General features: G+C 43.3%; 1 protein-coding gene across 1 annotated transcript; it reads left to right on the top strand.

Moving 5' to 3' along the window:
• The first annotated feature begins 14,766 nt into the window (after positions 1–14,766).
• On the top strand, positions 14,767–17,172 carry LOC102716387 (NAC domain-containing protein 2-like). Its single transcript, XM_006649959.3, has 3 exons — positions 14,767–15,083; positions 15,217–15,536; positions 16,077–17,172. The coding sequence occupies exons 1-3, from the start codon at positions 14,918–14,920 to the stop codon at positions 16,737–16,739; spliced, it is 1,149 nt and encodes a 382-aa protein (XP_006650022.1). The 5' UTR covers positions 14,767–14,917; the 3' UTR covers positions 16,740–17,172.
• The last annotated feature ends 641 nt before the right edge of the window (positions 17,173–17,813 follow it).

Raw genomic sequence — 17,813 nt, 5'->3', positions numbered from 1 at the left:
GTTGTTTTATTAAACCCTAAAATGTTACCCGGTATCTATCAAAATGTTCCAAAGGGAAAACCATAATGGACTTTCAAATGGAATTGGCAAGCTTGGTTTGGCTAGAAAATTCTTAGTATGTTCTACAATTCTATTATCAGATATATATGATTTAACCCAATAAATCGCACATGTGTCAATAAAAGGGTGTTTTTAAACAGAAAATGGGGGTTAGATCATACATCCATGTCATGAGTTGGATTTGTTGGTGGGTTCTACCATTTTATTACCGGGTATCGTTTCAATGCCACATAAGGTTAAAAATAGTCATACCTTGGTTAGATAGGTAAAATGAACAGTTAATAAGTTTGAATTTGAATGCTACCAGTATTTAAAGTTTACGAATATAAGTGGATCATTAGGACTGGTGTGACGTTGAGATGAAATTATGCTCGACATAAATCATCGTAATATTAAGTTTCACAGATTCATTAGTTCGATTGACGATGAATTACCTGTTTTTTAACATAATTTGAGGGTACAAACTAACAAATTAATAGTTACGGAGTTAAAAAATTGTTTTAAAAATGAACTATTGATACTTACATAACTTTCTGAAAAATGCACACTCTTTATGAACAAGTAGAATATATAAGATAACTTCACTTTGTGCTTCTCTCTTTGTGAATGATTGGCCCTCTTCGTTTCCTCTTAATGGAACGGTGACACCATTCTAAACAGTGTGATTTTTCTTAACATAAAAATATAGTTCGACATGAAACTATTTAAAATCTATTTTTGACTTTATATAGCTAATTCATTTGTTTGTACACTGTAATTGTCACCATAAATCATTCAACTATTCGATGCAAAATAAACATACCCTTTTATACTCTCTTTACTCGCTTTTGAAGTTTAGGCTTGATTCTAGCCTCCGTTTCGCATCTACAGTTTCATTGTCCGAGCATAGCCAAAATCAATATATTTGTCAAAAATACGTCTCCCCTTTGTTGGTACAGTCGTACAGATGCGTGTAAACAGTAATAAAAAAAACAGTTTCAACAGAAAATGCCACAGCCGTCTCTGTCCCCCTTTACTCCATGATTCTTGTGTTGCAAACTGATCCTTTTTCTCTCATCATGTCATCAGCATCGATTGTATTGTACAGACGCATGGGTGAGGACCAGCGGTATTTCGCAAAATACTAGCATTGATCCAAGTAGCCTGGCCCTGGCGCTGCGTGCTCTCTCTCGCTACTACCCGTTGTGGTGGCCTGACCTGGACCAGCCTACGCCGCTACGCTACCGGTTACAACCAACCAACGCGATCAGAAAATTACGCAGACGTGAAACCAAAGTAACTTGAGCCGAGGGCGAGACGCCCCCTTTTTTTTTTGGTTTCTTTTGTTCTGCATTTGATGTGCGTGGGCGACGCCGTCGTCTTTCTACTCGGCTCATGTGCCCCACGCCGCTGCTCCCCTCCACTCACACTGCGCACTCCACTCCTCCCGTGATCCCTTCCAAACACCGCAAAAACCACCGTGATCCCCCCCCTCTGCATGCGTCGACCTCTCGCCATACACTGCACTTCTCTCTATCTGGCCATAGCAGCATCAAGACCTTGTGCTTTGTTATCTCTGTCACTTGCTTCTTTTTCTTACCTTTTCTTACGTCGATTTCCCTTTGACGAGAGATTACTTTCGTGAGCTGTGGTTGGTGTGGCCAATAATCCAGTGTACTGTAGTCGGTAGTCTGCAACTAGCCCAAACCCAGTGTTTTGAGTTGTAATTTTCAGTACCTCAAGTCCCCGATCAGCTGTGAGCTGCTGCCAACGACCAAATCAAAGCGGACGGTTGGTATAGATGTTGGCAAGTCTATCACTGAGTCAAAGCTCGCAAAATTTGTTTGGTTTGGCGTTAGTTACATACTTACATGGTCTTCTAGATTCGGTTGGCCAGATTATACTCTACATTAGTCACTCGCCAACCTCGATGGCTTTGAACGCTGTAAAGTATGAACTCTGAAGCAGTTTGTCCATGGAAAGTTAAGAATTTTTTTTCAGATAAACGCCCAGTAATATCCAATGATCCAAAACCCCGGATGCATCTGCCAATATTTCTCCGGACAATTAATTAGGTCGGCGTCGCGACCATGAAATTGTCAACTGATCTTGCGCGCGGTACTGGCAGCCACCTTCGTCTTATCCGTTCGCGGTGAAAGTGAGACGCGACGTCGTAAACAGGTCGTTTCGCAGGACGAGAGAGGTAGATGCAGAGGGGAGATTGGAATGCCTCTGCAATGCGTGGACAGACAACGCCTTTGTCCGGTATCGGATGTCACGCTCTACCAAATACCATACCTTTGCGTGGGTGGAGCCACTGGGGCTGGGGCTCTTCACTGGAAGGATCATCACAAAGAGATGATTTTTTGTCTGACATCCATCGCATGAGATTGCTATATAATTGCCACTTGATTATTTTTGCTGCCCTGGTGTAACGGGCTTAATTACCTTGGTTTCTACTATTACTAACCAACTGCCACTACTCTGCCCAGTGCTCGCTGATCAACGAGCAGTGGAGCACAGCACAGCACTGCGGCTGCGAGCCTGCGCCGTATTAATCAACGCCGCTCGGTTCGTTCAGGTGCCCACACCCCGCAGGTCCTTGCCAGCGACATGCACACGCTGCAATTAAGCTTTCGGTCAGCTTTTGAACTTGAGACTTCACAGATACAGCTGTTCATCAGACTGTATGTCATCGTTACCGAACACCCATGACACCAGGCATGCATGATTAGAAGCATACTTTCAGGGTAGTAGTTTGTTTGTCATCCAGTGGCGCAACTTAATTAGGGAGGCAGGGACCCATTAGCCAGCCTCCAGCATCCTCTCCTCAAGCTTCTGCTTACAGCCTGTGTTGGGTGTTCAATGACTATGAGTGCTCCAGCTACCTGTGAACCATGTGGATGCGCTTGCCGTTTCTCCCTTTGTCACAAAGTAACAAGAAGATCTGGCCGAAAGCATAGGCTGGGCCGGATCAGACTTTGGTCCTAGGAACTTCAGTTGGATCGATCAGCACCAATATTTGCCCAATGTTGGGTGCAGGTAAACAGTAGTAGCGGCGGTGGTTGATGGACTGGCTGTCGCTGACGGTGAAAGCATGGAACTTGGGCATTTGGCAAAGCAAAAGCTGGAGGCGTGTCTGTTCGCGAGAACAGCGAAGGCACGTGCTGTCCACAAGTCTGCGAAGATGGCAGGCTGCCCAGGCCGTAGAAACTGGGTGAGTCCAGCCCACTCGCCCATCAGACGATACGAAGTGGGCTTAAATCACTTGGGCTGATGAGTTGAGGCTGTACTGTAAATCACTAGTGCACTGAAAAAACTTGGAATTGAAGCTACTACTAGCAGTAGGCAGCAATGAATAAACCCCACAAAGAAGCGCATTTCTTTCTCCTCCTCCTCCTGCAAACGTACGTGTACAGTACGAAAGTACCTCCACCGCATTGGCTGAACGCTCGCAAATAGTGGAGAGGATTAGACCAGTCCATGATAAAACGGCACGTGCTTATCCGAAACTGGAACCGTTTGAACTCCCGTTAACATATATGAATCCAATTGTACTCTCTCTCTCCATCGTAGTCAACACTCAAAAGGTAACTGTTCGGCATCATATTTATAAATAAAAAATAATTTATCATTAAAACTTTTATATACATGCTATTATCGGTCTAAAAGGTAAAGTTAAAATTATACTATAATTAAAAACTCTAAAATCAGTTAAAATTTAAAACTTTACTTATAAACATAAACAATAAACATAAACAGAAGTGAATGCGGGTGAAAGCACAGACGACCACGTACGACACGGCCACGCGGGAGTATAAAGAGTGTCCCTCCTCCAGCACACGATACGAGCATACGATACGAGTATACGTCCTCCAGCCCAGTCTACTCGACGCCAGCACGGACACTTGGCGTCAAGAGAAGAGATCGACTCAGATATTTCTTTTCTTCATCATCTTTTATTAGAGCGTTTACCCTCCACGCGCCAATCGGATTCGCGTCGCGCGTCCGTGAGTCCAGCGAGAGGCCAAACGCCAAAGCCAAGCCACGCGCGCGCGCGCGCGCCTAACCCCCAAAACACGTCACTTTCCGACACGCGCGCGCACGCATGGGTCGCCGCCCTCCCCCGACGACGTGACAAGTGACAGGCCACGATCCAGCCGGGGGCGCCCGCCGGTCACCGGGGCGCCGTCTTCTCCGCCCCGCGGACCGGCCGCCTCGCGCGCGCCGCGCTCGCGTCACACGTGTGTAGCGGATGCTTCAACGCAACGAATTGCATGATGGAGCTATTCCAGCTAATGGGTTGGATACAAATGGCTTAAATAATTTGGATTATATTTGGTTGGGTGTAAATGGACTGTAACTTTAAATGATCTGGATCGAATTGGGTTATAGAGACAAATGAATTGGTATGGAGTGAATTTGATTAGATTATTTTAGGTTCTAAATGGATTTAACCCGTGGAGGGTAAATGGATCATTTAATTGGATAGCTAATAGATAAAATAATACACATATGTGGGGCCCACATATTAGAAATCGACCAAAATTTGCACAAAGTTGCTTTTATACATAACAAATCATCCCACTAAATTTTAGTCAAATTTGATAAATTTTTATAGTGTGAATGTGAATTTTAAAATTTTAAGTCCGAGTTTATACATATTAAATGGTGTATCTATTTTGTTAGAGTGAGTTGAATCCATTTTAACCAAATGAGTTGGTGCGGGTTGGGATAAAATTAAAGTTGGATTGGTTTGAATTAGATTCCAATAAAAAATAATTGATGCGAGTTGGTTTAGAAGACTAATTAGCAAAGAAATTAATTAGAGCGAATTTAGATTGGATTACAATCCACTGATAGACTTAGATAGAGCCTCGCCGGCCTCCCCTGAGATCGACCAACTGGCCGGAACGTGGCGGCCGGCCGGCCGGGGGACGTTGGATATATGTCAGCCTGCCGTGCGTGCGCCACCGCTCACGCGCGGTAGCTAGCTGTACACTGATGATGAATTGATGTCTTGATGACGATGAAGTCATGGAGAGTACGTGCGCTTGCGCTCAGTGGGTTGATGCGAGCGCGAGTGAGCTGGTTAACGCCGTTTTTATTTATGGTAATAAATTAAATTTAAAATTTTTACTTTAGAGTTAATGTTGAGGTTTACGATCGAAGATTAATTTTTAAATTGACTTTTATATTGATATAAATATATATAAGTCTTATTTATAAATTATTGTTCGTTTATAAATATACCGTTTATAAAAAATACAAACCATCACAACATAAATTTGAAGGAGATAAACTCCACGTTGCTGTCGAGCGACCACGCGCCCTGTCCAGGAAGGGGCTTTGGGTTTTCTTTTAGTTCATTTGTCTATCTCATACACTCCCTTTTCTTTTGCCAAAACTTAAAGGCTTTCGCTTTTTTAGGTGCTTCGATCGGGTATAAGTATAACCTATTATTTATTTAACTTCTATGTGAACTGTCTTATCAGCTAGCATATTCCTCTACAAGAAAAAAAAAAGGGGGAAATCCGATATTCTAATTATGGCATGGTTGAGACTCTGTACTATTACTCTCTCCATATTTTTATTTTTATGTATGACACCGTTGACTTTTAGAATCACGTTTGATTATTCGTCTTATTCAAAATTTATATCCAAATATGCAAAATTATAATGCATAATTAAAGTTTGTATAATAATAAATCATATTATAATAAAATAATTAATAATTGTATAATTTTTTTGAATAAGACGAATGGTCAAACGTGGACATAAAAGTCAACGGTGTCATATAAAAAAATATGGAGGGAGTATTATTTAACTGCCTATATGTATTTCCCTTTTGCACGGTGCATTCACACGTCTTCTAAGCATGCTTTAAGGCTTTAAGCACATGCATTTCCTGGTGGCTGGTGCTAGGTCAAGAGCAGGTCGAATCCTATACTATGATACAGAGGCTATATATTATGCTTGACTTGTACAATACATACTGTTCGATATGCGTAGATAAACATGAACATAAAAAGGCCATGCATATATGCCATGGCTTGCAAGTACACTTTTAAACTGGACAAGAGGAGAAATGCTATGAGGAAAGAGTCCGGACGCCCCTGTCAATTTTGATCTAAAGGCAAGAAAGCAACCGCTACACATCGAGCATATGATTGACTGTTCAATGCATTATCCTGGTCATGGCTTGAAAACTCGATCTCTAGGAGGAGGGGCCGGGAGGAATATTGCTATCAGCATCTTTTCGTCGAGTGCAACAACTCAACACTTCCAGCCTGTGAAGCTACTGCTAGTCCAAATCAACGGGCGAACCACGAATGATCAGCTCGATCGCTAGCTCCACCTGTTCCGTATTTTCTCTGCATTTTCCACACCAAGTGCGCGCGTACCGTTTCCAGGCGCGCAAAAGGGGCGAGCGATATGGGAAATCGCTCTGGCGCAGCTTGCTAGCCCCAGGAAAAACACATACTACATACGCATGACACATGCCTGGTTAATTAGTTTCCCATCAAAACACACCAGAATCATCAGCCAGGTCTCTCCTGGTAGCTAGCTACTCAGTCCATTCATGTATACTATGTCCGTTCCACGTTATAACATCAGCTAATATTATTTAGATTTATGTAAATATTAATAAAAATAGTGGCATGTATAAACGTATATCTTAATTTATAATTAAATATATCTACAACTAATATCTCTGTTTTATATTATAAAATTTTCTGGCATTGTCTAGATTCATTTGTGTGCTAATTAATCTAGACACATATTCAAAACATATATACATATATATATATATAGATATATGGATGAATTTAGTTAAATCTAAAAGTTTTATAATCTAAAATAAAGGTAGTACATATGATAATATGAATAGGATGGAGTAACTCATAGTCATAGGAATGTACGCGGATTCGCGATGACAATCGAGAGTCACGCAGCTCACGCGCGTTCAGTTTGAAACACGACGTATTCGAACTGGTCTCTCTGCGTAGCGTGCCTGTGCGATGAGCTGAGCTTTAATTTTTCTTTCTCTTTTCCTTTTCGTTCTTTTTTTTAGAGAGAGAAGAACTGACGCGTGCGTGAGATGGTGTGAGGTTGCATTCAGATCTCGATCAAAAGTTCCAACTGAAGCTAGCTCTCATGACCATGATTTGCATTGACCGCCATACCATGCCATACATCTCTCCTGACGTCGTCCGACGGCGTCACCCAGATGTGTACCTCTGCTGCATGCGTGCGTTCCTTCTTGTTTTTCTGTCCAGCTCGCGAGGAGGAGACGTGCAGCGGCCGTCCGCTGCGTGCCGGGGGGGGGGGGGGGGGGGGGGGCCGTTGGGATATGCCGGCCGATCGAAGCCGAATGGCTGGTGGCGATGAGCTTTGCACGCTCGCGCGCACGTGGGGGAATACCGGCCGGCGGCACTTCCGGATAATCACAGGAGGACTTCTGGGACACGCGCCTTTACCGATTGCACTACTCCAGCAAACTCTTCGTCGAGGCCATGCATGTCACCGTCTCCTACCTCGAGCCGAGTCTTTTTGTCTCGTACTGTGACTTCCCCGGCCCCAACCCCGAATTTAGTACTCCCTCTAAATTTTTTTATATGACGCCGTTAATTTTTAGGTACACGTTTGACCATTCGTCTTATTTATATAAATTATATAATTATTAATTATTTTATTATAATATGATTTATTATTATAGAAACTTTAATTATGTATTATAATTTTGCATATTTGGATATAAATTTTAAATAAGACGAATGGTCAAACATGATTCCAAAAGTCAACGGTGTCATACATGAAAATATGGAGAGAGTACTAATTAGCTTGGTCCAACCTCACTCTTTGACGACCCCGTCCTTCTTCACGAGCACGCCTAGGAGAGAGGCGAAGACCCGGGGTGCAAATGCGGTATGTCCGGCGTCGAATAATTTATCGGAAATACTAGGGGATGATGTTCTCCCATCTATCCATTTATCTACGGGACTGCTCCAATGGCAACTGTAGAGGAGCATGTGGAGGATCACCATACAAATATGGTGGATTCTTTGTTTAGATATAACTCCACACCTCATAGGTATGGCTCGATACCAAACTGGTATATGTAAGAGCATCAGTTAGCTGGTACAACTAAAGTGTCACTACCTACATGGTGCCATTCATTTGAATGTGATACATGCTATATCAGCCAAAGTATTATCCTAGTACTGACATCTATTGTCGAGACTATTTTGGCATTGGTCATTACTAATAAGGTATCAGTTGATATAACCCTACTATCAATTGGTACTAACTAATAATCAACCGGTATCTTCTAGTATTATTTGATTCTAGTTTGGTATGAAATTTAATATTGGTGAGGTATTATGTTTGAACCTTATAGGAATCATTCCGTCTAAAATAGGATACTGTACGATAGCAGCCCCCACAACTTATTTACACCCACATCTTTTGTTTCTGCTTATACTTATAAGTCAAAAATTAAATTTTTAACCTTAAATTTAGATTTGATTTTTGGTTTTTTCACTGAAGTTTATTTTCTAGTCTTAGACTTTTAGATTGCTAAGAACACACATATAAAAGTCTCATTCACAAATTATTTTTCGTTTGTAAATATATCATTTGTCTTTTTCCATGAACAATAATTTGTTTGTCTTTTCAGTGAAAAACCAAACGACATATTTACAGACGAAAGATAATTATGAACAACCATTATGCATGTATTCTTAGCGATCTAAAATCAAAGGTTGAAAAATAAACTATAATAAAAATCTCAAAATTAACTCTAAATTTAAGATTGAAAATTTTAAAGTTTGGCTTATAAGCATAAATAGAACAAATGTAGGATCATAAATGGTCTTTCCCACATCAAACGTGCCATTGAGGTGAGGGGCTCACCCACTTATATCTTAGGTCCTTTGTCCAAATATTGGTGTCCCTCAACCTTCACTATATCAGGGCCCCCACCGGCTCACGGTCCATCAGGCCTTCGTACACTGTGTCTATCGAGTCAGAGATGTTAAACTAGCCAGACTCTGATACCAATGTAGAATCGTAAATGACATTTCACAATTTAAAAGCTAGCCATTGATGTGAGAGGCTTCCCCACTTATATCCTAGGTTTTTTGCCCCTCTACAATCAATATGTGACTATTAAAAAAAAAGGTTAGGATTGAGAGCGTTTCCGTGTGTTGTGTAATAGATCCCAACACGTTTTTTTTCTAGAGGTGTTTACCGAGTCTCTTAGCGTTAAAGCATCTCTCTTTTATTTCTAACTCATCTGAGTTTTTACTCATGCTTATTAAAATACCCTTCTGTGTGTCGGTTTATTTTTAAATAAAAAAGATTAACCAAAGGTACGCATGTATATGTTTTAGTGGTGTGTGTTTTTGTGCTTAATTTGACATAGTCACATAGCTATAAGCCTGTTAACGAACGAAGAGTATTGTCAGACTTCAGTTTTAGTTGGTAACAATAATATTCCTTGGTGTAAAAGGCAACACATTATATAGTACTTTTTTGGGGGAATTGGAAGAACAAATGACAAAAGAGAAATGGTACGTACGATTTAGGATGGGAATGGTTAAGATATGGATCAATTAAACCTTTTTTTTTTATTGAGTTCATGAATATATGTTCAATAGTTTCAATCATGCCAAGTTCACTGTGTGTCTGTGTGGATACTGGATAGGTTATCCATGAAGACGTAGAAGAAACCTACGTGGATCTCATATAAAAATAAATCAAAATTTATATAAAAATATTTCTCTTACCACTTTAGTTAAAAATGATAAGATTTTGCAGTGTGAACATGAGTTTAATCTTTATATCTATCTGTACATACTAAATATGTAAATATGGATGAACAAAAAGTGGGTTAAATAGGTAAGTCAATAGGAAGGATCAATTCATAATCCTAGGCTCTTAAGGTTATAATCATTTTATCCATTTAAATTATAGGGACACTATTTTAAATACATTAAAATATATTATATATAGATTCAAGTGGATAAACGGGCCGAAAATAACCGTTCTCGACCTGATTTAGGACACTCGTGATCAACTTTTCACCTAGAAAATAATTGTTTCGTCCATCCGATGATATATTATCTAATCCACTCCATATTTACCCTTGTGTTGATGTAATCTGTGAACAATGACAGAGCTACATCCGGGAGTCCGGGTTGATCATCAGGGTGTCCCGTGGCCGTTCGAACTCCACCAATAGATTAGGAGTCCTATAATAATATATAGAGATTTGCTCTAGTCCAATAAAAAATACCTCGAGTACCGGTTCCTTGAAATACCAAATCGTTTTATACTATTAGATCTAGCTGAGTAGAATATGTAATGTTAGATCAACGATCAGAAATAATTTGGTACCGCGAGCTACTGATACCTCAAAATACTTTTTATCATTTTTTATTGGACTTTAAAATTACTCGTTAAATGAACATCGTCAGCGATAATAGGACGCTCTTCACCACCATTATATACTGAAATGGCCGATTCTCTATGTTCCTTAGAGAGCAGTCTTACGAGGATAAACACAACTAGTTTTCATGGGACTGTCATGATGGAGACTGACAGTGATAGGATCGATCCCAATACCCATTTTCACCAATATCCACGGCTAACACTCGTATCGATTCAATCATGTCTTGTCGAAATTTCAATGGTTAAATCGATCAATAGCAACCTAATTTCCGTACTGTATAAGGGAAATGATCACCCTAACTAGTACTCCTACGTAATGGCCTCCGGAAAAGAACGATACGCTCCAAAGGTAGAACACAAAGGAACTCTATCGGTAGATACGCGTCGCATTCATACGACTTTTGAGACTTTCTACGTGTGCGTACGTGTCATCGCTCACAATATACATCGCCACATTATTGAACATATTTACTTAGAAGAAGAAACAGTATGCAGTCGAAAATTTAACTACTAGCTTTTCTTCTCCTTCTTCCTCCTCTCGTTATCTCATACGCACCAATTGGATATTTTTCTCGCGATCCCGCGCGCGGTTGGCGGAGCAAGCTGAATCGACCGTGGGGGTGATCTTTGCGCAGGAAAAATAACTAAATGACATATTTATAATTAAATAATAATTTACGAATAAAAGATCTAAAAGTCAAAACTAACCATAAAGCACGATAACAGAAATCTTCAGATATACTCTAAATTAAAATTTTAATTTATAGGGTAAGTAAAATAGAAAAAAAAAAGATTCCGTGTTACCGATCGATCTATCCACCGTGGCGGCGCGCGCGCGCACGTCGTCGTCGTCGCGGTCGCTGTCTCGCCCGCCCGCCCGGGCGGCCCACCACCCTGCCCACGGCCGCGCTCTCGCGCCGGGGAGGGCTCGACACGTGTGCCGCCGACAGCGACAAGGCGAATCGCGCGACGACAACCGCAAAGTTACTCGCTATGGAAGGCCCCTATTCGGTCGCCGGATGGCGACGCACGGCCGGCCGCGCGCTGCCGTTTTTGGGCCCCAGCCGGCGGCCCGCGCGCTTCCGGCCTTCCCCATTCCATCGCCGCACCGCTCACCGCTCGGCCTAGCTCGCTCGCACATCCCTCTCTCCTCTCTCTCTCTACTCGCGACGTCATTAGCCTCTATCTAGATCGAGTCGACAGATAGGCTGGAAGATTACACGAGATGCGACCCGAGCCCCCGTCCTCTCTGATCACGATTAGGATAGATAATTACGCGCTTAGGCTAAAAGCTAGCCACACAACCTAGCTGCTAATTCCGTCCATGGAAAGCCACTAAACCTGGCTATCCCCAGCAAGATAATTACGCCATTAGGCCACGGCTTGCCCGAAACGTTCGCTCGGCGTGGGCCCTACTTGCTTCTCCACCGCAGGGGGGAAAAACGATCGATCGGACGTGCTGGGGTCTCCATCGCTCGCTCGCTCGTGTTAGGATAAAGATTAGGTTTTGTCTCGCTCTGCTTAATTACTTCTCTTATTAATTAGGAGAGATATATACCATCATCACCTGGGATTAGATTAGCTGGATTGGTGTTTTGTGTTGTACGTGATGACCTTTAGCTAAACCAGGCTAGAGGCTGGCACACGTGTTTACCTGGCAAAGGCCGGAGACTGATGACCCTTTGCCATGGATTTTATCATTCGCCCGTTTTATTTTTATTTTTTTAAAAAAACTCTCTTGATTTAGTGGCCAAAAACCTAACTCGATACAGCTGGTGGGGAAGTTGACACATGGAAGATTAATTTACGTGAAAAAGAAGCTGATATATCTCTAGATTCTGTTATATCTTCTTCGTACGTGGAGCGGTGAAGTACCCCCATATGAGATGGGTTATGTTTATATGGGATAAGCAGCATCAGGGATTTGGCCTTTCGATAGAAAAAGACTTGGCATGCATGTCAGGTCACAGCTTTTCATCATTTCATTTCAGTCAAGGCTCAGGAGTCAAATACATGGCAGATTGTATCTGTCGAGTGGTTACTGTGCTGTGACGAAAAAAAAATTGACAAGCAATTGAGTTCCCACCTAGCTTTTGGCACCATATATAATTTTTGTCCCGATTCACCTCCGGATCAGATTGCTCAGCAGTGACGAACAAGAATAATATTGTGGTGGTAGTTTTTTTCCTATCACCACTCTCATTCGACACATTATATTTATTTAATTTCTTTTTTAAAAAAGCTAGCTTTTCGATGACGGCAAAATTTCACAGCCCATGAGGTTTGATCATGCAAAACTTCTGGCCTCTTCGCTGTGTACTTTAACGTGATCTAGACTAGTGACAAAAGCATATATGGTTCAAGGCGAAATTAACAAAGACAAGCCATCATCGTCTGATGAGGATGGTACTACTATGTGTACTACAGTTTCTTTGTTTCGCCAGACTAACCTACCGGTCCGGTTTGTCTCTGTGCCCTCTTGCCGAAAATGACCCAACAAACAAATCTACTCTCGCAGCTAGCCTTGTTCTCACACTAGCATCTTGGATCGAACTATATTTAAGACCGTGCTCACTTGCTAGGCCCACAAACTTTGTCAACATTCTTCATTCTTTTGTGCTTCGGGTCCTTTTATATCTCCACACAGATCGACTTGTAACTGTTAAAAGAATGATATTTTCAACTGTCGAAGCTACCAATAGGAGTACCGTAGATATGACTAAAAGCTCATTCCCTACGTCCAAAAATATAATTAGTTTTAAAATTCAAATTTTACACCACAATTAATATACACGTTCCCGCGATGATTGTTATGATTCTCATCACATCAACGGTTTGTTTTATTTATTCTTTGATTGTTTGAGCTATAGCTAATAACATGTGGGGAAATTAATGAACAAACCAACAAACAAAATATAATGTATGGGCAAAACTTTTATAAGTGTTGTCAATGATTTTAAAAACCAATATAAAAAATATTAGTTTGAAATAGTTTTAAAGTTAGGTTTCAAAAATCACAATTTTTCTGTGGCTGGTAAATAGACAAGCAGATGACTAGAGGCTTATTAGTTTGCATGCACGGATCAATTCATCCAAAAGATTTGCCAACACTTTAACACTCTCCCTCGTATATATGAAAGCTACTTTACCCTAAGGAGGGCAAGGAAATTAAATAGGATATACCTTTTTGTTTAATTTTATTAGTGAGGATTCAACCTTGAGATCATTTGTTTTTATATGACACATATTAAATTATAAACATGAGTGAACTCATTCAAAATTTTAACCGGAGGAGAATTTATTCCATACTTAAGAAAATACTTTTAAGTAACCAAAATTGTACTTAAAATTTTGGTATCATTTTTTTTAAAAAAAAGTGTCACATTTCAGCATATTCTAAAGAGGTAAAATTGTCCAATCTAGTGAAAAGCACATATGTAATTTATATGTTGTCACACTAAGGATAGGTGTGGATCGGTCCATGGTTAATTCGTAACCGACTATAGTTTAAATAAATTAAATACACTTTATTTTTGAGACCTCAAACTAAAAAAAAAAGTACGTTTGATCAACTTAGACACGATAATTTGAGAATAGAAATTTGAGGATCGATTCACTATTGATCCATTGAGCTGGCTCTTCCAGTTCCATGTGAGATGAGTACCACTTAACAAGACGTACACACGCCCGATTCGTTCCCGCACATATTCCGAGAGGACCTCTCCCTCTTCAGATGGTGCAAAACGGCTGCATGTTGGGATCCTGTCCGGTTGATGATACGGATGATGACACGCCAACTAGCGGTGGAACTCTCATCCTCCCCCCACGACCAAGAGAAAACCGGCCCGACCGACCCAACCCGCACCGCGCGCGCGCGTGCGTGCGCGCCGCCGAGCCGCGCCAAGGCACACGTGGCGCGGCCACGGAGTTTCACCTCTCGACGTCGTCCGTCCGGGCGCTCGCCTCGCCCGCAGCACCGCACTGACCGCGCGCGCGCGCCGCCCGCCCGATCTCCGGCGCCATCACGTACGCCGGACGCAAGGAGAATAACGGACGACGACACCGAACGTAAACACGGTCCAAACTCCGGCACGCCGCGTGCGCGCCTCCCCCATCCTGCCCACGCTGAGAGCCGGAAACCACAGGAAAAAGGTCCGTGGCGGCCGCGGCCACGCATCGTCATCATGCAAGCGGACAAAAGATCTGCGTGCATAAAAGGAGCCCCTCCCCTCCCGTCCCCAAAAATTCGAGCCCCTCTCCATTTCTCGGCTCCTCTCTCGGTCTCTCCTCGCCTTAGGATGCGAGCTCGCTCGCTCTAGCTAGCTACATAGGCCATCGAGGTAGCAGCAGAGGAGAGTGGTGGGTAGCTAGCTAGCTAGGGTTTCTTCTGGTGAAGGAACGCAGCTGCGTGCGAGATCTCGAGATGGTTCTGTCGAACCCGGCGATGCTGCCGCCGGGGTTCCGGTTCCACCCGACGGACGAGGAGCTGATCGTGCACTACCTCCGCAACCGGGCCGCCTCGTCGCCGTGCCCGGTCTCCATCATCGCCGACGTCGACATCTACAAGTTCGATCCGTGGGTCCTCCCGTGTTAGTACCCTCGCCGATCGGTCGATCCATGCATGCAGATCGATCGATCGATCCCCCCACTTGCAGCAGTACTACTACGCTCCTCCAGTGATATCTGTAATTAATTTGCGATTTGTGCGTGATTTTTGATCAGCTAAGGCGGCCTACGGCGACAAGGAGTGGTACTTCTTCAGCCCGAGGGACCGCAAGTACCCGAACGGGATCCGGCCGAACCGCGCGGCGGGCTCCGGCTACTGGAAGGCCACCGGCACCGACAAGCCCATCCACAGCAGCGGCGGCGGCGGCGGGAGCAACGAGAGCGTCGGCGTCAAGAAGGCGCTCGTCTTCTACAAGGGCCGCCCGCCCAAGGGCACCAAGACCAACTGGATCATGCACGAGTACCGCCTCGCCGCCGCCGACGCCCACGCCGCCAACACCTACCGCCCCATGAAGTTCCGCAACGCCTCCATGAGGGTAAGCCTCCAGCTACTCCAAATTAATCAAACAACTTGTATTAACTAATCATGAACACACACAGAGAAAAGAACTAGCAAACCCTAGCTTGAACTTGCTATGTATGCGCCGTATATCTGTTCATCTACGTGTGTTGTTGCCGCGGTATTAATTGTGTGCTAGCTAGCTCGATCACGCGCACTTGCATGCGCCGTGATTTTTTTTGGGGTGTTGGTTTCTGATGATCGGTACGGGTTCGTCGGCACGTCAGTATTATCGCATCGGTTTGTGGCTTGCCAATAGACGCAACTCGCTGCTTTTAGTGTGTCTGTTTTAAAAGAGGGTGTTCTTTAGGCATACTTGGCATGGTTGCGCAAGTCAATAGATCCGACAATGATAGGCACGATGCATACGTGTTGATGACTGATTCATCTGCATCTCCCCCAGACTGACGTTAATCTGTTTTTTTTCTTACTCTTAATCTAGAAATTCTTGATTACGTATATGCATCCGTGGGTGATTAATTGGTCGATCGATGTGCGTGAATGTTTATATATGCAGTTGGATGACTGGGTGCTGTGCCGGATCTACAAGAAGAGCAGCCACTCGCAGCCGACGGGCGTGCCGCCGCTCTCCGACCACGAGCAGGACGAGCCGGGCGCCTTGGAGGAGAACCCGCCGCTGTACGCGCCGTCGTCGTCGTCGAGCGCCGCCATGATCCTGCAGGGCGGCGCCTTTCCAGCGCTGAACGCAGCCGCTACGCAGAGGACGATGATGCAGAAGATCCCTTCCATATCCGACCTGCTCAACGAGTACTCGCTGTCGCAGCTCTTCGACGACGGCGGTGCCGCCGCCCTGGACATGACGCGGCAGCCCGACAACCAGCACCACCACCACGCCGCGCTCCTCGGCCACCCTGTCATGAACCATTTCCTCGTGAATAGCAGCATGGCGCAGCTCGCGCAGATGGACTTGTCGCCGGCCACCGCCTCGACATCAGCGGCAGCAGGCGCGCACGTCGAGGCGGCGGCCACCGGGAAGCGCAAGAGATCAGACGCCGAGCCACAAACGAGCCAGTCGCCTCCAGCTGCCGCGGCGGCAGCCAAGAAGGCGAACGGTTCTTGCGTTGGTGCAACTTTCCAAATAGGCAACGCCTTGCAGTTGCAGGGATCACTGGGACTGGGCCACCAGATGCTGCTCCACTCTAACATGGGGATGAACTGATAGTTCTTCGTACATACTACTGCAGTCTAAAACTCTGAATATAATTGCACATGGCGAATTGGTGATTTGAACAGTCAGGTCTATTTCAAACGTAAATATATATGTGCAAAACGATAGATTAATATAGTCAATATATTGCAAAAGAAATCGTAATTTGTACTTCTGTCGACTAGCCAGGTCGTCTGATCATGCATGGCTATACAGTTTGTGGTGTGTATACAGTTTTTTTTCCTGCTAGTACTATACTACTATGTACCTCAAGCTAGCTCAGTACTAAAGATTAAGCTAGATAGGGGTTGATAGGACTCTTGATTGAGATAGACCCACTGGAAGTCTGGAACATGAGATCAAGGAGAATGATGTCAAGATAAAAGCCGGATTTATTGCTGATGTTCTTGTAAAACAGCCAATAAGTTATTCTTTAATTGCAGCCACTCATTTTTGTCAAGTTTGTACTGTTAGTGTTTGGTGACTACTAATTACACGCTTGACAAATTTACTAGATAATCACCACAGCTACCACCTGTTCCAGGAATAGAATTTTATACTCCATTCAGAAGAAAGGGAAATATAAACAAGCGGTTGGAATAAATTAAAAGAAAACGTTTTTCGGAATATAATCATATAAACAAACGGTTGGAATATATTAAAGGAAACGTTTTTCTTCGAGAGTTAAAGAAAAGGATATGGAACATGGATATTCAATAATTGGCTAAAGATAGGCAAGTTGTGGATGGTACGTTGTTTTCAGTTCAGGTGGTGGATTAGCCTTTTCCTGCTCAAGCTTTCTTCAGATTGGCGAAGAGGCTTTGTCCATGTAGAATCTCTTGTGAAGCCAAAGCATCGGAATATTGCCATACACATCAACAAGCTCAGGAGCATCAGTGTCACACTGTCACAGAAGAAACAAAAACGAGTACGTTTTGGCGGCTGCGATAGTGAAATTGACACTTCCAATTTGAGTGCAGCTCACCTGGAACCATAGATCAAGGACAACTTTTCTCCATCACAGGTGAAGAAGTAATTACATTTATCATAGTCTATGTCAAGAATCAAGATAATATTAATTCTAAC

Source organism: Oryza brachyantha, chromosome 3 (assembly GCF_000231095.2).
Source record: "Oryza brachyantha chromosome 3, ObraRS2, whole genome shotgun sequence".
NCBI classification, from domain to species: domain Eukaryota; kingdom Viridiplantae; phylum Streptophyta; class Magnoliopsida; order Poales; family Poaceae; genus Oryza; species Oryza brachyantha.
The sequence above is the reverse complement of the archived record's forward strand: the minus strand, read 5'-3'. Positions and strand labels throughout refer to the sequence as shown.